This window comes from Aedes albopictus, chromosome 3 (assembly GCF_035046485.1).
Source record: "Aedes albopictus strain Foshan chromosome 3, AalbF5, whole genome shotgun sequence".
Taxonomy (NCBI): Eukaryota; Metazoa; Arthropoda; class Insecta; order Diptera; family Culicidae; genus Aedes; species Aedes albopictus.
This window is the reverse complement of record NC_085138.1, coordinates 443289667-443315906: the sequence shown is the minus strand read 5'-3', so window position 1 is coordinate 443315906 and position 26240 is coordinate 443289667. Positions and strand designations below refer to the sequence as shown.

The window sequence follows — 26240 nt, the reverse complement described above, 5'->3', positions numbered from 1 at the left end:
TCGTCCAGTGATTCATCCAGGGATTCCTTCAGGGATTCCTCCAGCGATTCCTCCAAAGATTCCTTCCTTGGATAAATGTAGAAAAAAAAAAGAGATTCTTCTAGGGTTTTTCTTCCGGGGCTCATCTCTGCATTCCTCCAGGGATTTCTTTCAGGATTCATCCGGGGATTCCTCCCGAGGTTTATTTGGGGATTTGGGGAAAGACACAAGAATATTTCTTTCGGGAATCATCCAAAAATTTCTCATGTGCTTCTTTCCGGGTTCATCCATGGATTTCTGTCGGTAGTCTTCCAGGGATTGTTCCAAATAATACTCCCAATATTCTACCAAGGATTCCTCCCGGGATTCTCTCCGAGTTTCCTTTAAGGAACGCTTCTGGGAATTTTGCAAAAATTCCTTTCGGGATTCCTCCCAGGATTCCTCCAGGGATTTCTCATGGGCCTGATCTTATGTTTTTAGTTCCGAGTAACTTGATTAACAGTTAGCATTCACATAAGCTCAGACCACATTCAAATATGCCGGTAGTGTTCCGGAATCATTTCCGGGAGTTTCGTCAAAAGTGGCCAAATATAGAATATACCAAACTCATGCATGGAACACATCGAATCGTGACATTTCGATAAGCTAATGAAAATAGGCTCAGACTCCATAAGAGGCTACCGGTGGTGTTGCAGAAGCAGCGTTGGGTGCTTCAGCGGAATTACGAAAGTGAACTAAATCAATGCAAGCGATAGATATGTGTAAAAAAAACCAAAAAACTAAAGCGATTTCCTCAAATCACACCATTTTAGATTCCTGAGATGTAAATATACAGTAGGATGTATCTACTTTGTATGAAAAATTAAAACTTAAGCGCATCAGCCCCGAATCCCTATTTGCGTCTGATTACTGCGCAAAATTTAGATGCTACTGAAGGGCGAGCTTTGTAATGTCAATGTGGTTAATATTAGAATGGGATATAGCATTGACAATTCAAATTACTACATTACAAATTTTACATGAATCTTGTAACCAATGATAATAAAATATAGCCAAAATATGCAGAAAAAACTTTGTCAAAGTGATCTGTGAAAAAGTTTAATCCTGGCTTGTAATTGTAATCTTGGTATGGATCAGCCTCGAGTGAAGGTTGTCAAGCAGTCAACTGAAAGGACTGATACTTTCAGCTCTGCCTATGCGTTGAAATTACGTCGGAATAAGTGCCCCAATTCGATGATGACCTTGATAAAATTCTTGATTTTCTTAATAAAGTATTCTCAGGATTCAGACTTTTTTTCTTAATAAAGTATTCTCAGGATTCAGAAATTTCGTAGGTGGTACAGTCCCAGATTGCAGTTATGAGAATTTCCCCCTTCTCGTCCGTTACCAAAGCACAGAGATTTGGGGCTGATCACTGACCCTAAGACAAGATTGATTGCATCGACGGAAAGATGAGTACATATTCGACGAGAAAGGCACTATCACCACTAGGTGGATTAAGCTGTTTTTTTGTTATTTGTTGCAATTACTTCAGAATGATAAATATTCAACAAACAGGGTGTTAGGTTAATGAGTGCAAACTTTTTGAAGGGTGAAGAGGACCAAAAATGGTGAAAAAAAATTGTTCTACGCATGCAGTCAAAACTCAACCATTACGTAGTTATTGAACTTCCTATGTTTTTGATTATTATTGCCTTAACTGGCTATAACTTGAAAATGGTCAAACTTATCGCAGTTTTTTTAGCCTTATTCGTAAGATTTTTTTTCTATTAAATGGCAAAAAATAGCTCAAAAAAGCGTGTTTTATTTTGTTTTGTCAATGATCTTTGAAACATGCGTATTCAATTCAAATGCTTCCTTTGGGAAAGTTGTGGCCCCCGTTCCACTCTACTTTTTGTTCTTTGACACCAAACTTCTAGCTCTTATCGTTTTCTTGCGATTTTAATTTAAATGTGCGGCACAGTGCTTACCCTGACAGTGCCCAGTGTTCGAAATCGATGATTTTGCGATCAAAATTAAAAAACTTTTTCAGGTTGGTTCTAGAGGTTTGACGTGTTCTACAAAGTTTTTCTGCATGTTTAAAGGCGCCTTTTGATAAAATGTAATCAACGATTAATCCCCCTAGAAGTGAAAAAAAATATTTTTTCAAGATATTTTTTGGAGGTTTGACGTCTTTGGCAAAGTTGTAGCCCATAATAAGAGAAATAATTTCGTAGAACATGGCAAAGCTTCACCTCTTACGGTTTCGAGAAATGGAGCATTTTGTGCGATGTACCCCTAAAACTAGTTTTTTCAGTGTAGCTTCAACAGATAAAATCCTACAGTTTTGTGACCTTTTACATACTTGTTCAGGACGGCAAAATACACATTTCTTCCGAAGATGTTAAGACATTATATCTTAAAACAAAAAAGTTATAGGCTAATTTATCATATTTTAAGGTGTACTTTCACCTTAAGTAAGTATTTCCGGCGCAAAATGACGCAGATGGCCCAGTCGGTAGTTGAAAGATTAGACTTTTTACTATCACTTGGTGGTGGAAACCCTCGTGGGCAATAGTGGGAAAGGTGGTTTGAATACAAGGCAAAATCTTATTATATTGCGTGTAATACAAGAAAAATATAATGACTTAACATCTTCGGAAAAAATGTGTATTTTGACGTCCTGAACAAGTTTGTAGAAGGTCACAAAACTGTTGGATTTTATATGTTGAAGCTACACTGAAAAAACTAGTTTTAGGGGTACATCGTACAAAACGCTCCATTTCTCGAAACCGTAAGAGGTGGAGCTTTGCCATGTTCTACGAAATTATTTGTCTTACTAGCAGTCCCGGCAAACATCGTACTGCCTGCCTACTCTGTTTTTTGACATCCGGATCCATGAAGAAATGCCCCTTAAAATTAAATTTCTGATTTTCCCGTTTTTCTTGCCTTCCCGGTCACTTTTCTTCATTATTTTTTCGTACGAACACGTCGGAGCCCTGCACGAACGAAACACTGATAGATTGGTGTAGATCCGTTGACTCGTTTTTGAGCCTATTCGTGACATACAGACACCATTCCATTTTTATTTATATATATATATATTATGGGCTACAACTTTGCCAAAGACCGCAAACCTCTAAAAAAAAGTTTTGAAAAAATATTTTTTTATCTCACTTCTAGGGGGATTAATCAATAATTACATTTTATCAAAAGACGCCTTTTAACATGCAGAAAATCTTTGTAGAACACGGCAAACCTCTAGAACCAATCTAAAAAAAGTTTTTTAATTTTGATCGCAAAATCATCGATTTCGACCACTGTGCAGTGGCAAATTTATGATCAGAAATTAGATGTTTAAATCGAAATTGCAAGAAAACGATAAGAAATAGAAGTTTGATGTCAAAAAACGAAATGTAGAGTGGAACAGGGGCCACAACTTTGCCTAAGAAAGAATTTTAAATTATAACGCATTTTTCAAAGATAATTGACGAAAACAAATTAAAACACACTACTTTTGAGCTATTTGCTCTAGAAAACTTAGCTATTTAACTAAAACAATCGAAAATTCAATAATCTATCGAATAAGGGTCAAAAAACTGCGATAACTTTGACCATTTTCAAGTTATAGCCAGTTAAGGCAAAAACAGTCAAAAACATGGAAAATTCAATAACTACTTAACGGATGAGATTTGACCATATGCGTAGAACAATTTTTTTATCATTTATGGACCTCTATCACCCTTTCAACAGTTTGCACTCAGGAACCTAACACCCTGTATGTGTTTTTGAGATCGATAACATTATGTTATTTCTTATATCTACCAAAGCTCTTATCAGCTTTTGGTTTTCACTAAGGTATTCACTTTTGATCGGGAAGGGATATGAGACGCCCTAAAGATACGGGACAACAAATAGGAATAAAAATAAATACGATCCCGAAGCAAAGATGAGGTGGACCGGAGAACATTCAGAATTTTGAGGGCTTTATGTATAAAATTCTCGGCGACATTTGATGGTTCGTGTAAGATGGCAGAGCCGCAAATCTTCTTGAAAAAATGATCTTCTTTTGACCAAGTCAGCTGTAATACAAATAAGTCCTAATTGAACAAAGCTTAATACTTCATGCCGGTAGATAGTATTCTAAACAGATTCAGAAGACATCATCTGGTGAATTCAACAATGATGAACTCCCTCAAAAATCTAAATTTATCGCACCTTTCTAGCGACCTCTAATAATCATTCGAAATAATGAGAAGGCAACCGTTCCTCGATGGCTCCCACGCACCGTAGGAAAACAATGAAATTCCATCAAAAATGTGCTTCACCACCTCGACCACATTGAAACAATAAAAGCCCAACTTTAAGCACCTGTTAAAGTCGTTACGGGTGGTAATACCCTTCCGCCGTCGCCGCCAAAAAGCCCAAACTACGGACCTGGTGAATGGGTTCGTCTGTCATTATCATTGTGTTGCTTAGGGTGGTCCAAGGTCACGTGAGAAAATTACCTATGTCATCAAGTTTGGAAAGGCAACTTTGAGTAAGTTGTTCAGCAGATCAGAGTTTCCGGTTGAAAGAAATGGAAACTTCAACCACTTGGAAGCGTCCACCAAATTAACACTAGAGATCATAAGGAAAGAAAGGTTTGAAATTTTAGATTAGAAAATTCCGGGCCATTCTACTGCACCATCCCAGTCGATGTCGTAGTCATTCCAAGAGTCGTTCTGTCGGCCAAGCCCCATCATGTTTTCGCTTATGACTACCGACCGAGCCAAGTGCTCCGTATACTACTACTACCCACATAGCTACTTACCGTTTGTGTGGAGACGGCGGTGATTTCGTTCGTTTCGTCCGGTATCAACCTGGTGGAGTTGTACCATGTCATGTTGGCCGCCGGTCTAGCGCCGCTTACCTTCGGGATCGGAAGCAGACGACGGCGTGGCGCAGCGACAGGAAGCAGGAAGCGTCAAGTTGATGACGTTGTTGAGAACACAGCCGAACGCACATATCCACATCCACATGGGAGCGGCGGCGGCGTGATGGAGGAAGGTGTAAAAGTAAATTTAATTATTCAAATTTATTCAATTTACTTGCCCTTCGGCACGCAATCGTTAAAGGATGAAATGAGCGAAAAAGTGTCCAGGAAGACCCCCGAAAAGGCAAGGGGGGTGGGGACAAAGGGAAAAGGACGTTTAACGGCTGACTGGTTTCCGCTTACCTGGCACTGTAGTAAAACTTTGGTACCCTGCACCGTGTGATGTTCGACACCCGATAAATTGATCTTTGTAGGTCTCACTGTGGAATGGTAGAAACGGGAGGAGAACAGCGGTTAGTACAACGAACGGAGCACAAGTGTGAGAAGAGCTGCTGCTACAGTGTTGAATCAACAGAAGTGTGGCATGGTGGGCAGATTTTTCCACCCAACGAACAGGCCTAGAGGGCTGTTTTTACTATAACTGACACCGGTGTGCTGTGTGCTTACCTTGTAAATCGATATGAAAATGATTATCAACAACCAGCGACAACTCTTTCATCTCGACGCGGCAGATGTAGGTGGCGCCCAGCTCCTGGCGCGAGAGGGTAAGCGATAATGTTGACTTTACTGTAAACAGCCCATTATGATCCTCCACAATCTGTGAATCTGTTTAGCGAGAGCGGGGGTGATAGGAAAATGCAAACATTGAGTCTGGTGGTTTTGTTGTGTGATTAATGAAACCATTTGAGGTTTCAGTTAACCTCCCTCGCGGTAATTATTTCGATATATTGTGTACACTTCATGATCTCACCTCTAACAACACTTCCCGACCGATGCCAACTTATCACAGGTACTGGACGGGCGCCGTATATTTCGCAAACGACTTGCAGATCCTGACCCTCCCGCATTGGTCCAATGTGAGAACCGTTCTTAATACTATTCCTACTGCCATCCTGAAGTGCTATTACAGAAGGAATGGCTGAAATAAGACAAGGAGATAAACGATAAGGTGACAAACAATGTTTAATGATGTGGAACACTCTGTTTAACGGAAAAATATCACTACTTTAAATACTAGATACAGGGGTTCCCTTGCGAAGAGTTATATGCACTTGATATGACGACAAACATATCTAAAGGTCCAATCTGCAAAAGAGAGGCTCTCTTTGTTCCGATTATCTTTACATTATTACGATGTCACAGTGGATATTTTGACAATTTGTGATGTGTAGTTCGGAAAAGGATTATTTAATCTACCTTCCGACGTAAGAAGTTAAATAAAACTTATAAATACAAGCACGTTATAATCGAAAGAGAGGAGACTTAAAGAGAGCCTTCCATCTGCACTTAGGATCTATTGAAATGTTCGGCCTGAATATTATCTCAGTGCAAAAGCATATTGTTAAAAATTGTGTTTAAAGGCCTTTTACATTGCAATCTAAAACCATTTCGAATACAGTAACCCGAGCAGAGGGGAATATCAAACTAATAACTATCAAATCACATAATCTGTTTTTATATCTTGTTTTGTTGTTATCAACTTATCAAGGCATTATTTTTCCATAACACGTTTTGTTTGACAATCTTATTTTGTTATGATCAAGCTATTGACATACGCCTATAAAATAATATTTTAATCATATGTTTTGTTATGGAACAAATTTAGTTATTATTATACTATTGAGAGTGTACAAATATTGAATAAACAATAGCACAACAATAACAAGTTTTGAAATTGAAACTACATCATTCGAGATTTTGTTTACAGCACATTGGTTACAGCATACCGTGTGTATGATCTAAGTAGTTTCTCTAATTGAAACTGAACGAGCTTTTCAGTTTATTATTTTATAAACACTTCGATAATTCCCTGGCCAAGTTCGCAGGGGTTGACGGTATTAAAGTGAAGGAGTTTCATTTTGATTATTGTAATGTAGTGTTCTTTAGTGAAACATATCACCTTTTTAACACTTTAATGCGCCTCCAATGCACACTGGGCCAGGAACAGAGATTAGCAAGACAAAACCTCTAGCACATTGGGGTTACGTCCTATCAAGTTGGTGTCTTCGGCAAAGTTGTTGGGTTTTATCTGCGCCTCAAATTGCGCTTGGAATTTAGTTCGCAAAACCGCCGCATAGGTGGCACTGCGGTGCTAACTTTTTTATTTCACATCCTAGAACTTTGGCGTCTTCGGCAAAGTTGTAGAACAGGCAAAAATATGAAAAGTTGTCGAAGACACCAAAACTGTAGCTCTTAAAATAACAAAGTTGCATTGAATTTTATAAACGAACAACCTTAATTTTCTGGTTTTATGTCATTCTCTTGTTTTTCGGCCTACCTGTTGCCATGGCAACAGAAAACAACAATCACAGTAGTCGGACAAGATCGTACATTTGAAATTGTATTTCACTCTTGCAACAATCATGCGTTTTGAGGAATAATACATACATTTGTCTAGGTATTAGAAGTAGAAATCCCTGTTTTAGTGTATATGAGTGATATAGCGTCATCTGCACCTTCCTGATTTTGCCTGAATGAAACACATGTAGGTGAGTAAATTCACTTCTTGAACCTTTTTAAACATTCGGGACTGCTACAAGACGCTGCCACTCACTTTACGTCCACTGAAAATTCCAGATTGTCGTGCATCCAAATAAGTTTATTTTCAGTATTTGATATGTCTAAATAGGAGCCTGATTTGAGCCCAAACGAATTAAAAAAATAAAATGTATCGGATATAAGGTAGCTGAGATATTGTGGTTGGCGTAAAGTGGTTGACAGCGTCTTATATGAGTCCCAACTTTACCTTTGTATTATCCGTTTTCACGTCAAATCTGAAACAATATCAACTGCAACAGAAAATCTGAAAGATTTGTCAGATAAAAGTTTCCGAATTATTAATTTTACAGTTTTTGTGCGATTTCAAAATAGCAGAATGGCTAAAGGTAGATTTTTTTTATTTCGCTAATAGAGTATTCGTACCCTTTTTAAGTATATGGTTCCCATTTTCATCTTACGAAGATCACGGGTTTGAAGCGTTGTTTGTTTTGTTTCTTATTTTTGTATTTTGGTTAGAAGTGAGCACACAAAAAAAACAAAAAGAACGGAATCAAACGGTGCCGTAATCGCTTGTTTTCAAATAGGATGAATTTGGGAGCGTGTGATTACTTATGACACCAACACCCTAATTATTATATCAAGCGTAATGCGTTTCCTGAGAAATTTCACGAGCATCTTTTAAAACATTTCACCATCGGGGCAATTGATTTTAATTTTCATTTAAGATTCCACCAACTTCATTGACAGTTTTATGTTCAACAAAATCCCGCAATATTCCGCATGCTAATGCTGCTTACTTCAATCACACTTAATATTATAAATATATTAGTGAATTAAAATAATATACCTTCTGTGCGCTATCTTAACAACCCAACAAAGGCCGTGAATGGATAACACTAGTCGACAAAATTGAAACTTTTTTCACGCACTTTGACCATTTGTTCCATTTCTAATGGAATTTGGCCCGCTGAATCCGATTCTGACTTCAGAATTCCTGTAACACGTACAGTTTTTGAGAAAAATAGGGTTTTATTCACAAATTTTCAAAGAAAATTTAGTATTGTCTTTAAAATTTTAAGTTTTCCATCTGCTTATTATAACCAATATTCATATTCAATAGATTTTGATCCACTGAGTCTGAATCTGACCTAATAATTTTAGTAATACGTAAATTTTTTGAGAAAAATTAGGTTTTATTGGCAAATTCCATATTTTCATAGAAAATAGACTATTGTATTTATAATTTTTTTTTTATCTGCCCATCTTTACCAATATTTATATTCAATAGATTTTCATATTCTGATTTGCAATCTGACCTAAGAACTTCTGTAACACGTAAAATTTTTGAGAAAATAGGGTTTTAAACACAAATTTCATATTTTCATTGAAAATAAACTACTGTCTTTACAATTTTAATTTTTTTTATCTGCTCATCTCAACCAATATTTGTATTTAATAGATTTCCATATACTGATTCGGAATCTGACCTATGAAATTCTGTTACACGTAATTTTTTTTAGAAATATAGGGTTTTATTCACAAAATAAAATATTGTTTTAATATTTTTCAATTTTCCATCTGCTCATCATAACCAATATTTTTATTCAATAGATTTTGATCCACTGATTCAGAAACTGGCCTAAGAGTTCCTGTAACACGTAAAATTTTTAAGAAAGTAGGGTATTATTCACAAAATTTCATATTTTCAGAGAAAACTTAATATTGTCTTTATAATTTCAAATTTTTCATCTGCTCATTATAACCAATATTCATATTCAATAGGTTTTGATCCATTGAGTCAGAATCTGACCTAATAATTTTAGTAACACGTATTTTTTTTTTTGAGAAAAATTGGGTTTTATTCACAAATTCCATATTTTCATAGAAAATAGACAATTGTATTTATAATTTTATTATTTTATTTGCCCATGTTTTCCAATATTTATATTAAATAAATTTTCATATTATAATTTGCAATCTGACCTAAAAATTTCTGTAACACGTAAAATTTTTGAGAAAAATAGAATTTTAAATACAAAATTTCATATTTTCATAGAAAATAAACTACTGTCTTTATATTTTTATTTTTTTCATAGAAAATAAACTACTGTCTTTATAATTTTATTTTTTTTCTATCTGCTCATCTCAACCAATATTTGTTTTAATAGATTTTCATATACTGATTCGGAATCTGACCTAAGAATTTCTGTAACACGTACAATTTTTGAGAATAATAGGGTTTTAAAAATAGAATTTTAAATACAAAATTTCATATTTTCATAGAAAATAAACTACTGTCTTTATAATTTTATTTTTTTTCATAGAAAATAAACTACTGTCTTTATAATTTTAATTGTTTTCTATCTGCTCATCACAACCAATATTTGTTTTAATAGATTTTCATGGGCCCATATAGCCGAGGCGGTAAACGCACGGGTATTCAGCATGACCATGCTGAGGGTGACGGGTTCGATTCCCGGTCGGTCCAGGATCTTTTCGTAAAAGGAAATTTCCTTGACTTCCTTGGGCATAGAGTATCTTCGTGCCTGCCACACGATATACACATGCAAAATGGTCATTGGCAGAGGAAGCTCTCAGTTAAAAACTGTGGAAGTGCTCATTGAACACTAAGCTGAGAAGCAGGCTTTGTCCCAGTGAGGACGTTACGCCAAGAAGAAGAAGAAGAAGATTTTCATATACTGATTCGGAATCTGACCTAAGAATTTCTGTAACACGTACAATTTTTGAGAATAATAGGATTTTATTCACAAATTTCATATTTTCATATAAAATAAAGTATTGTTTTTATAATTTTCAATTTTCCACCTGCTCATCATAACCATTTTTTTATTGAAAAGATTTTGATCTACTGATTCAGAATGTGCCCTAAGAATTTCCGTAACAGGTAAAAATTTAGTAGGGATTATTCAAAAAATTTCATATTTTCATATGTCTTTATAAGTTTAATATTTTTATCTGCTCATCCTAACCAATATTTGTATTTAATAGATTTTTATATTCTGATTCAGAATCTGACCTAAGAATTTCTGTAACACGTAAAATTTTAGAGAAAAATGGAATTGTACAAAAAAAATCATATTCTCATAGAAAATAAACTGTTGTCTTTTTTTTTTTTTGTAAAAGTTGGTTTTATTAGTATTAGTTTACAATATTTAAAAGTTTACAATTCTAAGTGAAAATTCAAAGCACTTACATCAATTGCATTGTAACAGTCATTTACAAAGGCGATGTATTTTATAAATATTCTAAGAATTGCCACTCGTTGTGTTCTGTTCATTCCTGCCAAAGCAGGCTGCACGAGATCCTCGAACGTGAGTCGTCTCTACCCATCCATTGTGCCTGTCAATCTTCGCTGAAGGACCGTCCAAGCCGGGCCGACGCGAGCGCAGTCGCAGAATTTGTGCCGGAGCGTTTCAACTTGGTTGCCACAGTGCGTGCAGTTTTCGTCTGCCACCCGCTGCTTTACGAACAGCAGCTTCCGGTGCTCGAACTTCCCGTTCACGAGCAGGTACAGTTTCGATCGTTCCGTTTCATATTTTTATCTGCGCATCTTAACCAATAATTGTATTTACTAGATTTTCATATACTGACCTAAGAAGTTCTGTAACACGTACAGCTTTTAAGTAAAAACACAAAATTTCATATTTTTAGAGAAAAGAAAATACTGTCTTTAAATTTTATCTCCTCATCTTAACCAATATTTAAAAGATTGATCCAATGATTCGGAAACTGACCTAAGAATTTCTGTAACCCGTGAATTTTTTGAGAAAAAATAAAACCCCATTGTAGCGCAAGTTAATTAGGTTGTTACCCAGAAATGTAAGTAGATCATTTTTTTTGTATATGCTATTGAATTAATCGAAATATATTTGCAACTTTGAAGCTGCCCAGTTTGGCAACTACCCAGACTGTGTTTTCCTTTTACTTACGCCAACAATAATTTAAAATTGTACGTGTTACAGAAATTCTTGGGTCAGATTTCGAATCAGTATATGTAAATCCATTAAACATAAATATTTGTTAAGATGAGCAGATAAAAAAAATAAAATTATAAAGGCAATAGTTTTTCCATGAAAATATGAAATTTTGTGAATAAAATATTTTTCTCATAAATTTTACGTGTTACAGAAATTCATAGGTGAGAATACCAATAAGTGAAATAGAATCTTTTAAATATAAAATATGAATTAAGATGAGTAGATAAAAACTTTCAAATTATAAAGACAATATTTTATTTTCTTTGAAAATATAAAATTTTGTGAATAAAACCTCATTTTTCTCAAAAACTGCACGTGTTACAGAGATTTTTAGGTTAGTTACCAAATCGGTGGATGAAAATCTAATAAATATAAATATTGGCTAAAATGAGATAAAAAATTGAAATTAAAAAGACAATAGTATATTTTCTTTAATAATATGAAATTTTGTAAAAAAAAAACCATTTTTCTCAAAAAAATTACGTTTTACAAAAAATTCTTAGGACAGATTCTGAATCAGTGAATCAAAATCTATTGAATTAAATACTGGTTATGATGAGCAGATAAAAAAGTTATAAATATTAAGACAACATTTTGTTTTCTATAAAAATAAGAAATTTTGTGAATAAAACCCTATTTTTCTCAAAAACTGTACGTGTTACAGCAATTCCGAAGTCAGATTCGGAATCAGCGGGCCAAAATCCTTCGGAAATGGATCAAGTGGTCAAAGTGCGTGATCTACTGTCGACCAGTGTAATTTGTTAACTTTTATCTGATACATTCTTCAGTTTTGCTGTTGATATTGTTTATGATTTGATGTTAAAATGCATGAAACAAAAGTATAAAAGATACTAGAAGTGAATTAACCTACGAAAAATGCGTTTGATTCGTGCAAAATGAGGAAAGTGCACATCGACAGCTAGCGATATAACATTCATATACATTAAACAGGAATTTCTACTAGTAATACAAATGTATATATTATTCCTAAAAACGCATGATTGTTGCAAGAGTGAAATACAATTTCAAATGTACGATCTTGTTCGACTACTGCGATTGTTGTTTTCTGTTGCCATGGCAACATGTAGCCCGAAAAACAAAAGAATGACATAAAACCGAAAATTTAAGTCGTTCGTTTATAAAACTCAATGTAACTTTGTTATTTTGAGAGCTACAGTTTTGGTGTCTTCGACAACTTTTCATATTTTTGCCTGTTCTACAACTTTGCCGAAGACGCCAAAGCTCTAGGATGTAAAATAAAAAAGTTAGCACCGCAGCGCCACCTATGCGACGGTTTTACGAACTAAATTCCAAGCGCAATTTGAGGCGCAGATAAAACCCAACAACTTTGCCGAAGACACCAACTTGATAGGACGTAACCCCAATGTGCTAGAGGTTTTGTCTTGCTAATTTCTGTTCCTGGCCCAGTGTGCAATGGTTCATCACGAACCGGCTGCTGCAGATGGAGTATAGCTAATCATATGCATTAGTCATGCTCGATAAACACGGAGGAACCGCCGGGGCTTAGTAGAGTCTATTCCCAAACAATAGTTCCAAGTCGGTTGGTTTGAGAAGGTTATGATGATCGTTACAAATCCTAATAAAACTATTATAGGATTTGTGACAGGTTTTGGAACCTTTTACAGCCAGTTGACTTCAAAATGTTGTTTGGGCTCTATTTCCCACGTTTCTCGGTTGATTTTGATTAGTAATTTATTAATGTCATAGTCGATTTTTCGAATTTTTGCAATGCTAGTTGGTCATATAGCAATAAAAATCGACCGAGGAATCAATAGTGGGAAGGAGATTTGCAGCACTTAATTGTGCTGATAGATTCGAAGCTAACGTGCGAACACTTAAACGCATTGTTGACGTCAATGTGTTCGACGTGACATTTTGAACAAAAACTGACTGCTTTTTATTAATTGAACAACGTTACTTGTGTATGACTAGGTTGACATTTCTAGGCTACGCTTGAGAAAATGACATGGTTTATCTAGGTAGGATCGATAGGACAATTGAACGAATTTGAATATTTTTCATAGTATTTGTAGCGGAATGAAAGTTGACATGAAATCTTTATTATGTTAAAATTTTATTGCAATCAACTGACCAACTTGGCGTATTTTTGTTTATCTCTTAGATGGTATTATGACGACAACAGAAAAATATCAGAAGTTCAGTTACATGTTTCTGTGGGTTTTGGACCGATAATTTAAGGACACAAGAGATGAACACAGAGAAGTAGAAAACGATTAGCAAAATCAAGAAAACAATTTGACACAGGATCGACTATATTTTAACATACAGGGTTCGATTGATTCGATGAAAAAAAAACGAACACACGACAACTGATTTGACGAGAAGTAAAACATATTGAACCATACCACAAAATCAAACAAGAAGACAAATACAAACCGTGTGACCATAACACTACCATAGGCAAATCCTGACTGACTGACCAATTGAAAACTTTCCAATCTTCTACCGTAACTTTCTGAGCCAGTTGCAACAGTGTCTTAATGGATATCATTTTCCGCGTACGGCTGGCAAACTGCTTCTGAAAGATTACGTACTCTTTTCTATCTTCGGGTCTAGTGTAGAGGTTTCAACTCTATTCAGAGTGCAGCTAGAAACCTAGCAAAAAATAAATAAATAAATAAACACTTCGATAATTATGACCTGTTTTATGTTCCTTTTTTAGTATTTAGTTACGTATATTCGTAGCTATTCCTCAGAAGTTCGATATAGTGGACCTCAGAATGTTGTTTTACTTGATGAGTTTGTAGGTGTTTTTCCCATGGGAAAACTGTAAAAAACGCAGACCTCTTAGGGACGAACGCTATGTGTTCCAGGCTATAGGTCTAGGATTGTTTTAAAGGGTAGTTAAAAAATGTTTTTCCAATTCCTTAAATTTTTAAATAATTGTAACTTTTTAACCGCTTAACCGACTTTTATTATTTTGTAATTGTATAACAAATCGCCAATTATTGCACAGCTTAAAAACTTGCCGATTCTGTTTCACACTCTATGCTTTTGTTTTGAGGTGTGCAACAATTGGTGAGTTTTTAAAGTGTGCAACAATTGGTGATTTGCTCTATTTGTAATTGTCATTCTATTACAACGGTAGCCTGCTAGCACAAACAAATAGACGTAACACTAATAATTCCAATCGTACACCAATTTAACGGTATATTTAGAAATGTGTTAGTTGGCCAACTGCCTCACCCGAGGCACTCGTATAGTTTTTGTGGGTGGGGCACAAAAAGCAAGCCATGCTCTGTACATCTTGTATTATTAGAAAAAAATTTCATCTATTACTTTTCGTTGTGTAATTTTCAATTGATTTTATATGATAACTAGATCTGATGTGCTCTAAACGCTTGTTTTGTTATTTATATAGGGCCTTGTACCATTTGGGCAGGTGTACCTATTTTGGGCGCTTGATGCTACAACTAAGTCGATTTCAAACCATTTGATTTGAATTTTTGTATAGGGTTAGATACTGTACGTAACTCTTCGTGTGCCAATTAGGTAGAAAATTGATTTAGTTACAGCGGCAAGTGCCAAAAATCGGTACACCTGCCAAAATGGTACAAAACCCTAGGATTATTACTTACTTTGTAATTAGTTTGATAACATAACTAATTTTGCTTTCGGATTGTTATCAATAACTTTGAAATAACAACATTTGTTATTGAAATATTTCCCAAATTCATTGTTATTATGTTGTTATCGAACTAACGAAACATGTTATTGAATTGGTATTCCAGGAACATTTTTTTTTATGATTTTTGTTATTTTGCCGCTTATGATAGCCAAGTTTATAACATAATTTGTTACGTTAATAACATGAAAATAACTTATTTCATTACTAAGTTATTATGCCAAAATAACACATATTCTTATGCTGTTGTTATTCCCTTCTGCTCGGGAAGGGTCGCACAAGCATACCAAACTCATGAGAAAGTTATGAAGGCGACTTTCCATAGAGTGAGTGTAATTTACTACTGCAGGAATTCCTTTATGAATTGCTACAAGGATTCCTTCAGAAGTTTCTCTACGAACTCTTCTTGGGATTTCTTCGTGATTTTTTCATGAATTTCTTCTGCGATTTCTTCCGTACCAACTGCTGCGATTTCTTCAGGAATTTCTCCTGCGATTTTTTCAGGAATTCTTCCTGGGATTCCTCCAAGAATTAATCCAGGAAATTCTCCAGAATTTCATCCAGGAATTCATCCAGAGACTATTTCAAGAAGACCTCCAAGAATTTATCCAGAAATTTCTCCGGGCATTCATTCAGGAATTCCTCCAGGAATTATTCCAAGAGTTCTTCCAAGAATTGCTGCTAAAATTCTTCCAGAGTTTCCTCTAGTAAATCTTCCAAGGATTCCTCAATTTTTTTCTAGGAATTTCTCTAGGAATTTCTTAAGGGATTTCTTCAGAAATTTCTCCAGAGATTCCTCCCAAAATTCCTCAAGGGATTTTTCCACAAATCCATCCAGAGATTTCTCCAGGAATTCCTCCAGGCATTCCTCCGGAAACTCCTCCTGGCATACCCCCAGAAATTATTCCAATAATTCCCCAAAAAAGTTCTACTAAAATTCTTTAGGAGATTCCATCGGGGTTTCCTCCTGGGATTTCTTCAGAAATTTCTCCAGGGATTCCTCCCAAAATTCCTAAAGGAATTATTTCTGGAGTTGCTCCAGAAATTTCTCAGAAATACTTCCAGCGATTTCTCTTAGAATTTCACCACAGATTTCTTCAGAAATTACTCCATGGATTCATCCATGAATTCCTCTAGGGATTCCTCCAGGAATTCCTCCAGGATTTTATCCAGGAATTCTTCCAGGGATTTCTCTAGGAATTTCTTCAGGTATTTACAAATGAACTCCTGCAGGCATTACTCCAGAAATTCATCCAGGATTGCTTTCCAGAGCTCATTTTAGAATTTATCCTAGCATTTCACCAAGTATTCCTCTAGCGATTCCTCCAGAATTTTTCCAAAGAAATCCTTCAGGAATTCATTCAGGAATTCCTCCAGAAATTTCTCCAGGAACCACCAGAGATTCCTCCTAGGAATTTTCCAAAGGCTCCTCCAAGGATTCCTTCAGAAATTCCCTAAGGCATTGCTGCCGGTATTCATTCAGAAAGTCCTGCAGGAAATCCTCAGGATTTCTCCTGAGATTCCTCCAGAGATTCCTCCAGTAATCCTTTCAGAGATTTCTTCAGAAATTCCTCACGGGATGTCTTCAAAAAATTATTAAGATATTCCTTTAGAAATCTCTAAAATACTTCCTTTTATCTTTTTCAAGGATTCCTGCAGATTATTTATAATTACTTCAAGGATTTTCCAGTAATTTGTATTGGAATTCTCTTAGATAATTTTACAGCCATACTCCCAACAATCATCAAGAAATATTATCTCAATTTTCTATATCGAGTTCATTGTGTGGCAGGCACGAAGACTGTCTATGCTCAAGGCAGTTAAGGAAATTTCCTTCACGAAAAGTTCGTGAATCGACTGGGAATCGAAACCGCCTACCTTAGGATGATAATGCTGAATATCCACGCTTTATTGGTGTGGCTCTAAGGGGCCCATTTGGAGGTATTCTTCGCAGGGATTTCTAAAGGAATGCTGGAAAAAATACCTAAAAATTTCTTGAAGAAGTTTACTTAGGAATCTTTGGAAGAAGTCGAAAAAGATTCCTTTAAGTAATAGGAATCGTAGGTAAGAGGAATCGTGTTGACAGGAATTGTTTTAATAATTATTTAGGGATTTTACTACTGGAAGAATTTTCAAATTGATTCTTGAATGAATTAAAACTTTCGGTAGAAATCGAAGAGTAGTTTTGGAAGAATTTCGAAAGTTTCTTCGAAGGTGCTCCTGTCGAAATCACTGAAGGATTTTTTCTGGGAATTCTTAGAAGTATTTCTAAAAGATTTTATCGACTTATTTATGATCGGCATTTTTAAAAAATGTTATTTTGAAATGCTTGGAAGATATTCGTTCGAAAATCTCACAGTAATTCTGATGGAATCCTTCGGAAAATTTCTTAAAAAACTTCGGTAGGATTTCTAAAACAATATTTGGTAAACTTACTGAAAAAATCCTTGGTAGATTTCCTGAACAAACCATTTAAGAAATTTCTGATGGAATACTAGCAGAAGTACCTAATGAAAATCTTGTATGAATTTCTGAGAAGATTCTCGAAAAATTCCCAAAGAATATTTAGGAAAATATCAAGAAAAAAGAAATCCTTGGAAAAATTCGAAAAAAAAAATTGAAAATCTCAGAGCAATTCCAATTAATGAGATTTCTAAAGGAATCCTTGGAGAAATTCATAAAGTAATTCTTGGAAGGGTTTCTTAAAAAATACAGGATGGAAATAATAAATGAATCTTAAAAATATTCCTTAGGAGTGGGAGAGGGGGATTCATAAATGTCGTAGCATTTTTTGAACGATTTTTAACACCCTCTTCCCCCTGGTATCCTTTTTCCCATGCCTAATGCATGGCTCGTAGCCACCTATCCCCCCTCACCCCTTGGGAAAATACTAAAGAAACCTTTAGAGAAAGCTCCTGTGAAATTCATGGATAATTTCTCATAATCTATTTGATGAAGCTTCTAATTGTATCTTCGGGAGAATTCCTATGGAAGAATTTTTAGCTACTGAAGGAATCATTTGGGATTTTTTTTTGTGAGAAATTCTTGGAGAAATTTGTTAAGAAATCATTGTAGAGACTCTAAGAAAGTATTAGAAAAAAACTTGAAGGAATTCTAAAAAATCTTGATAATATCTTTGCGGAAACCTCTTATAATATTATTCAAGGAATTTTGAAAAAAAAATCCTTGAATAAATTACTTAAGGAATATTTGAAAGAATTCCTTGAAAAAGCCCAAAAGGGGCATCTGAAAAGACACTTCTGAGAACTTTTTGAAAAACGTTCTACGGACCTCCTAAAGTAATCCTTGAATGAGTTCCTAGAGAAGCAATTTTTTGAAAACTTTCTAAAAGATTTGTAGAAATGAGTGATGTAATTTAAAAAAATCCTTGTTTAAAACGCTATAGCATTTTTTGGAATAAATTATTTTTGTTAATATTCCTGAAAGCATCATATATAATCCCAGAATTGTCTGTCCGTCCTTCTGTCACGCTTTGAAATGTTTTACTGAAATGTTTCGCCATAGTTGTATCAAACTTCTTAAAACTTCGAAAACTTTCTGGAACTTACTGAACTTAAGAAAAAATAATAAGAAGAAGAACATTATGGAATGTTCTGGAAAATCTAAATTCTCAAAATTTCCGAGGAATTTCTGGAAGTTGCAATATTATGATAAATTCAAATTCGAAATATCTATTCAGAAAGATCCAGGGACGACTGTGAATCAAACCCGTCACCCCCAGCATGATTTTCCTTAATATCCTTATGTTCACTGGGGCGCATATAGCCGCCCATATATTTATATACGGTGGCTGGAATGAAATTAAAATATCCCAGTTGCTGAGAAGCTTCCAGAAGTTTTTTTTTTTCATTTCATGGATTAGAACCTTATTACAGTTAATCACGAGTCAAAAGCGTGAACTCGAAATTATACTTGCTGGCGTGTTCTTCATTTCTGGAATATTCTTCCACTCATTGGACAAGACGCTACAACATGATAGTTTTCCTTCTGGCGCTGGGTGCTGAGTGAAAAATTTCGCATATTTACAATGGCTTCTGAGGAAGCTTCTGGAAATAACACAGAAGATTCAAAAATCTCCTTGATGGATGAAAACTTCCTAAATTTAAATAATGGATATCAAAAATGGCATAGGGGTGCATACATTTGATCTAGAAAACATTTCACAGGTGTTCCGAGATTTTTCTGTATTCGAAATGAAAGAAACTCTTTTCCGTCAAGAAGGACAACGTAATATTCGAGAGGATTCTATTTCAAACATGAAGAAATTTCTTGAACTTTCCTGGGCAAAAAGGAAGAAACAGAAGAAGAAAAAGAATATTCTAGAATATTGCGTGTGCTAAACTCCGACAGAATTAAATGTCCATGAACGTTTTCTTTGGAATTAAAACAAATTTCTGAAACTTTTCTGGGCGAAAAAGTTGGAGAAGATATGCATGCTTTTGAAATATTCTAGAACATTCCCAGATGAATGAAAATACTACTACCAAAAATATTGAAGAATTTTTGATAAAACAGAATGTTTAGAAGCTTTCTGTTTCTAATTCGAAGAAATTTTAAGAACATTACTGTTAGAATTAGAAGATGGCAAACAAATAACAAACATGTTCGACTATTTACCACAAATAAAAGCATATTTATAAACTTTCTGTTTGAATTCGAAAAAAAAATGTACAAAAAATGCTTAGAAATTTTTGTAAAAAAAATGCTTATCAAAGATTTTAAGAGACCTTCCTTAGAGGAACTATTAGAGGAACTTTCGATGAAATCTTTGCAAGGAAATCTTGGGTAGAATTTCTTGAAGAATTTAAGGAGAATTTTGAAGGAATATCTGAAGCAATTTCTTAATAAATTTAATAAAATTAAAATAATACAAATAGAATCCTTAAAAAAATATCCACCGTGAAGGAATTTTCGAAGAAATTCTTGAGAAATTGTTCTTCCTATGGAGGGGCTTTGATAGAATTTTGGAAGATTATCTGTAAATTTTTGACGGAATCCTTGGAAAGAATTTCAATTTTAACGAAGGTTTTTCAGAATAGACCTGTAAGATACTCCTGAAGGAATCGTTGGAAGAAATTCTTGAATATTTGGAGAAATTCTTTAAGAAATTATCGCAAGCAACAACTCTCAAAGGAATTCTGACTAGTGGCATCTTTACATTTATTACATAAAGGAATTTTGGAAGTGTTACAGAACAATTCCAAAAACAAACAATGTAGCAAACTTTGAAGGAAACTCCTAAGTTTAATCAGGATAAATTTCGATTTCTTTGGAGAATCTTTGATACAGTTGTTGGAAAAATTGCAAAATCATTGTAGAAGCTCTCGGATGCATGTGTTAGAGGATTAGTTAGAAAAATACTTCAAGGAATTTTGAAGGAATTTCTTAAGATCTGCGTGAAAAAAATCAGCGTGACATCGCTGCAGGAATCTTTCGTGGGGCTTCTAGAAGAATTTTCGGAATATTTCTTGAGAAAATCCCTACAGAAATTTATTCATATGGAATTCTTTGTAGTCTTCTTCAGATTAGCTTCTAGATAGAAAATCTTGTGAAAATTTCTGATGAATTCTTTAGGATTGTCTTAAAGTTACTCATGGAAGAATTTTTTAAAGAAATCCTTGTGGTAATATTAAAATTATGGAGAAAAATCTTCAAAATATTCTCAAACTAAATGTAAGAGAAATTCCTGAACAATTGATTACATAAAAAACTTGGTGATATGCTTGCGAAAACCTCGTGAGGTATTATACAAACGCATTCTGAAATTATTCTAGAAGAAATCGCTGGAGCAATGCCTAAAGAACCTATAAGAGAAACCAAAGGAGAAGCTTCTGAATTCTTATTTAAGATATCATAGAGCCTTCTACAGTAACCCTTGATGGAATTCCTGGGGAAACCATGAGAGAAATTATTTTTAATAAATGTATAATATCTTGATGAAATCATAGGAGAACTTTCTAAAGATTTCTCGAAATAGTACTCGTGGAAATCGTTAGAGAATTTTTGGAAGAATTCTTTTTTTCGAAATTTCTGAAAGAATATTTGAAAGAATTCCTATAGTATTCCTAAGATGATTTTTCCAAAGGAACTCTAAAAGAATGTTTTGAAAAAAAGTCAAAAGAAATTCTATGAGGTATTCTGTAGGAATCAATAGAGAAAACTATTTTCAAAATATGTTTAAAAAAATGAACAAGATACCCCAATAGTATGCAAAATATTGCTTCGTTAGAAGAGCTTTGTGGAAAAAATCTGCATTATCCCTTGGCGACATTGCTGAAGGAATCATAGTAAGAGCTCTAAGAAGAATCTTTGGAAGAATTCCTGAGAATATCCTGGTATAAACTTATTTATGTGGAATTTCTTCTTGATCAGCTTCTTCGAAGAAATTCTGGTCGTTAGAGCACCTACTCGAAAAAAAAACCTTGGAGAAATTTCTGATGAAACTTTTTAATTTTTTTCAAAGCAACTCCTAGATCAATCATTTAAAGAGTCCCTTTGGAATTACTTGGAGAAGTTCTTGAATCATTATGAAAATTTTCGATGGAATTTTTGGAATAATTTCTTAAGTAACTCACAATAGCACTCAAAGTGGGTAATTTGAAAAATCTCTCAATCATAGGAATTTCGAACTAAACTCGTGGAAAAACTCCAGGAGGGACAAATTTAAAAATACTTGATAATCAACTTGCAGAATTTAAGAAATAAAAATAGTCGTTTGTATTGCTTCAAATCGGAAATGCTACAAGTTACCATTACAACGGTACAGTCACTGTCGATCAGTATAAATAGATATTTGTGATCATAGATTACATTTCAATACTCACCATAAACATTTAGTGCTATACTATATGCTCCCGAGTTTTCACACGCCTCGGAGGGCTCTAAAAATGTGGTTTCACACAGATATGTATCTTCGTCGGAGATTTCCACGTTCTTGAAGATGAGCCGACTTCGTTTGTTCTCGTGGGCCAGGTAGAGCCGATCGTTGTAGCTGCCCTCGACCTTGGCCACCTCGCCGTCACCGGAGACGACCGCGATGCGATCGGTGCCCTTGAACCATTTGAGCGAGTGCAGCTCGCCGCAGGTGTCGATGTCGATCGGGCATATCAGTTCCACCTTTTCGCTCCGTAACACTTTTACCGTCTCATCTGGAACTGGAGGGGAGAAGAAGAAGGGAGATTGTTAGGGTATATATGTCAATCAAATCGATGCCAACCCATTTCACGAGATCATCTGCATTCGCATTCAAGAGCAGCCCTAATAGGAAAATTCTTCTCCTACCGTCGACACGACGCAACGCAACGGGTGGCGGAGTTGCATTGCAGTTCCAATATCTGTGCAAAGTTTGTTCTCAATGACATTAATGTAAACACATTCACCAAACAATCACGCTAATTGAAATACAAACAACATTGGCAAACTTGCTTCGTCCTACTGCAGACAGACGACGTAAACGCAGAACGTGATTCGTCCTATTAAAGCACACCGGCATCGGCAGCATCCTCATCATCGTTGAGAGAGCAGGAATGTATGGAGTTGCTGCTGCAGCAGCAGCAGCAGGAGCGGACTCCCACACACAGATAGCGACATGAAACGTAGGCGAACGTCAAGGTACAAATAGTCATATGTACATACTGTTTGGGAATGCAGTCGGAATTCACAAGGATCTTAATTTCATAATGATTCGTGCTGCTGACGATATGTGGGATTTGCTCTTGGTGAAGTTAATCAAGAAAAAGCAAGACGACAAATTGGTGCACATTCTTGAGCGGGTTGATTCATGGGTATGGATAGGTGTAATCCGATGTGAAGAACTGCAAGAATTTTAAGACGATGATTTGTTCAAGTATGGATAATCGGGAACGATTTATTGAACCAGCAGCGTTGGAACTCGACGAACATTGCTACTGAGTTGAAATACCATTGACAGATGTATAAAATCTTCGCATATTGTTCCGATTCCTGCTTTCCTGTTATTCAACAACCAAACTCTCTTTATTTGTGCTTCGGTTTCTCTTGCTAGATATTGAATTTCTAAACAATTGCTAAGTTATAACTAAACTACAGGTTTTTATATGTCTGTTTCGACAGGTGATGATTCCTCGGACAATCCAAAGAGCGAACTCGTATTTTTGGTTGTGGAGTTGCTTTTAGCTGCAAATTTATTTAATTCATTAGTTTTAAGCTCTAACATAGTTCGTAAGTTCAATATTGCATGAATAGGAAATTTTACAATTTAATTTATAATTTGCATGATTTAGATTTAAGTTGAATAACAAATTGTGTTTGCGACTTACATTTTTAGTCCCTTTTTGTGTAAATCCTGTTCAACAAACGTAATTACTGTTTTAACTGACCGTCTCAAATTGCTCGACTAAAACGCGTGTGCCTTGTGTGCTGTCTGTTTTTCTACTGTATTGTGTATTGTTGATCAAAAGCCGGCTACGAAGTCATTATTGGTTTCTCACAGTTGGCAGTAGGTGCACGGTGGAAAATTATTCGGTCGATAGGGCGCCGTCCTGAACATTGTCCAAATGGGTTAAAACAAATTAATTTTCCTGTGTTTAGATCAGGGTACATTTAGAAATGCCAGATATAAAGTGCCTATCCATGCTTACGTCAATATGCAGATATTTGGTTCGTCAATCAATCCGCTGAAATCTAGTATCGATAAGTTGAGTTGCGTATCAATTAACTATCATAGTGCTCACAATTTGCACCAAACAAATATACATCATGTAAGAGAACATCGAGCAAAAGGAAAAGTTTACTGCAGTACGTGCAGCACCGCCACATTGGTCTATAATTCCACGTGCGAAAACACAGCTCGCCATCACATGGAACTGTCTCTGAAGTTTCAAAACTTTGACAATGTAACACGTGTCAGATGTTTGACAATACCGACACGAGCATCAGCAGCACCAGCAGCAACAGCAGAAAACCAAAGAGTGCCAAATAACAGAAAGCGGATTCCACATGCAAGCGGTCGCTATCTATGCTCTCTTGTTCTAAATAGTTGCAGTGGCCCAAAAATACAATATTCAAAAGTCGAGATGCTAAACCTGTGCTATACTAAAAACATATATGCTTCTCAATATTGTTAATTTTATTTTTTTTTCAACATTGAGAATCTTAATTCCGCTATTCTGAGAATCACTAAATCGCGATTGTAAATTTTGATTTTTTTGCGTTTTCACAAACTTGAATGTTTTTTTTTTGTGTATCCAAACATGTAATATTCCTTCCTTGTATTGGAAAATCCACCCAAATATAGTAAAATCATACATGTGATTTATTCCCATTTTTTGCTCCCTTATATGCATGAAAAACTTTCTTCCTGAGACAAATTCAGGCCAAACATGTCTAAAGGTCCTATCTGCAGAAGAGAGGCTCTCTTTGGTTTCCCTCTCTTTCGTTAATATCTCAGCTGTTTATTTGTATTATGATTGTCTCCTTGCATTGAACAATGGTCAAAACAATCGTCTTTTGATTTGTACTGCAAAAATAGTTGAAAAGTGTACCATTACATTGCAATAATTGAAAGAGAAAGCGAACAAAGAGAGCCTCTCAAATGCAGATAGGACCTATTGAAATGTTTGGCCTTTAATGTGGAGATGCAGTGATTCTCGGTCTCTATAACAACGTCTGTCTAACTAACATTCCTTCCCATCCTGGATGACCGTTAGGACGTGACCGCCGCAGTGATTGACCTTTCTATAGTTGAGAGTTCTCAAACTGTGTACATTGAGAAAGGGTTAGCTAGTCCCAAGCCCCGAACATTGGTTCTCTGAGCAAGTTCGATTGCTCCGGTCAATGACGGAGTAGGAATTACGAATTGTGCGGTCATCCATATGTATGAAAAAGTAACATTTCAAGCCTTACTTTTCCAAACATAATATGTAGCAAACATAAATCAAATCGAGATTGTGAAGATTTAAATCCTCTGATTATTAAATCTTCTTAACTTCAATATTTCAGAAATTTTACTTGGAACCTGTTGAAAGTTCTCCAGAAATTGTTCAATTAATCCTTTCAGAAAAGTGTAGAGTTAGCAATTGTTAAAATACACAGACATAAAAATTAAAAGAAAATCTTTCAGAAAATCGTCCACTAAGTGCTTCAAAAATTCGTACATGAATTTCTGCAGGAATTGTGAAATGAATTAAAAATCTTTCGTTGAAGAAATCATTCTATGGATTTCAGAGGGACTTTTAGGAAATCAGCCTAAAACTTTCTCCAAAAATTTCTCCAATATTTTCTGAGACAATCTTCCATGGCTTTCATAAAAACTTACTCCATAGATTCTTACAGGATTTTTTTTTTCAGAGATTCCTTCGGGTATTTTTCAAAACATCTTTAATGGTAAGTAAGAAGAAAATCGCGTTAAGTACTGTTCCTTTGAATTTCACAAAGAATTTGCATCCTTTGACAGATACGTATTTCGACCTCAACTGTAAGGTCGTTTTCAGTGTCTTGTACATGACTCAACTTTTTTTTAGTTACAGATGTTCCCCTAACAAGCCCAAGTTAATCATCATCTTTAATGGATTTCTATCCTCCAGAAATTTTTTAATGGGTTTTCTCGAAAGAAGTTTCTCGAGGAAATCTATATGGAAATCTTATCTTTGGTGATTCAAAAAATTCTCCAAAGCTTCTTTTAGAAATTCGTATAGAGATTTCATCAAGTATTGCTCTAGAAAAGCTGTCAATGATTGCTGGGTAATCCATTCATGTATTCCTTGAAAATACTCCCCAGAAATTCCTTTACTAATTTCTCATGAGTTCCTTCAACAATTTTTCCAGCGATTTCCCAAAAAAACAATCTTCTATGCATTTTTTAAGAAATTCTTGCACGGAATTGCTTCAGTATTTCCACCAAATACAAATATAACAAAATCCTCCAGAGATTTGTTTTGAAATTCTGAAGCTCCACCAATGCTTTCTGTAGAAGTTCTTTTAGAAATTCCAGAAGAAAATACTCTATGGATTCCTTAAGACATCCCCTCACGAATTGTTTTAAAAAATCTTCTAGAGATTGTTCCGAAAATTTTTGCAAGTACGT

General features: G+C 35.1%; 1 protein-coding gene across 13 annotated transcripts in view; it reads right to left on the bottom strand.

The window, feature by feature from the left end:
* LOC109425937 (hemicentin-1) overlaps positions 1-26240 on the bottom strand; it is a 365357-nt gene that overhangs the window by 61422 nt on the left and 277695 nt on the right. For all 13 annotated transcript variants that reach the window (XM_062856649.1, XM_062856650.1, XM_062856648.1 and 10 more), the window contains exons 3-7: positions 22003-22332; positions 5745-5912; positions 5441-5599; positions 5177-5253; positions 4772-4870 (exon numbers count right to left, since the gene is read on the bottom strand). In XM_062856649.1, coding sequence (XP_062712633.1) covers positions 4772-4870; positions 5177-5253; positions 5441-5599; positions 5745-5912; positions 22003-22332 — 833 coding nt within the window. The remainder of the gene's footprint in view (positions 1-4771; positions 4871-5176; positions 5254-5440; positions 5600-5744; positions 5913-22002; positions 22333-26240) is intronic.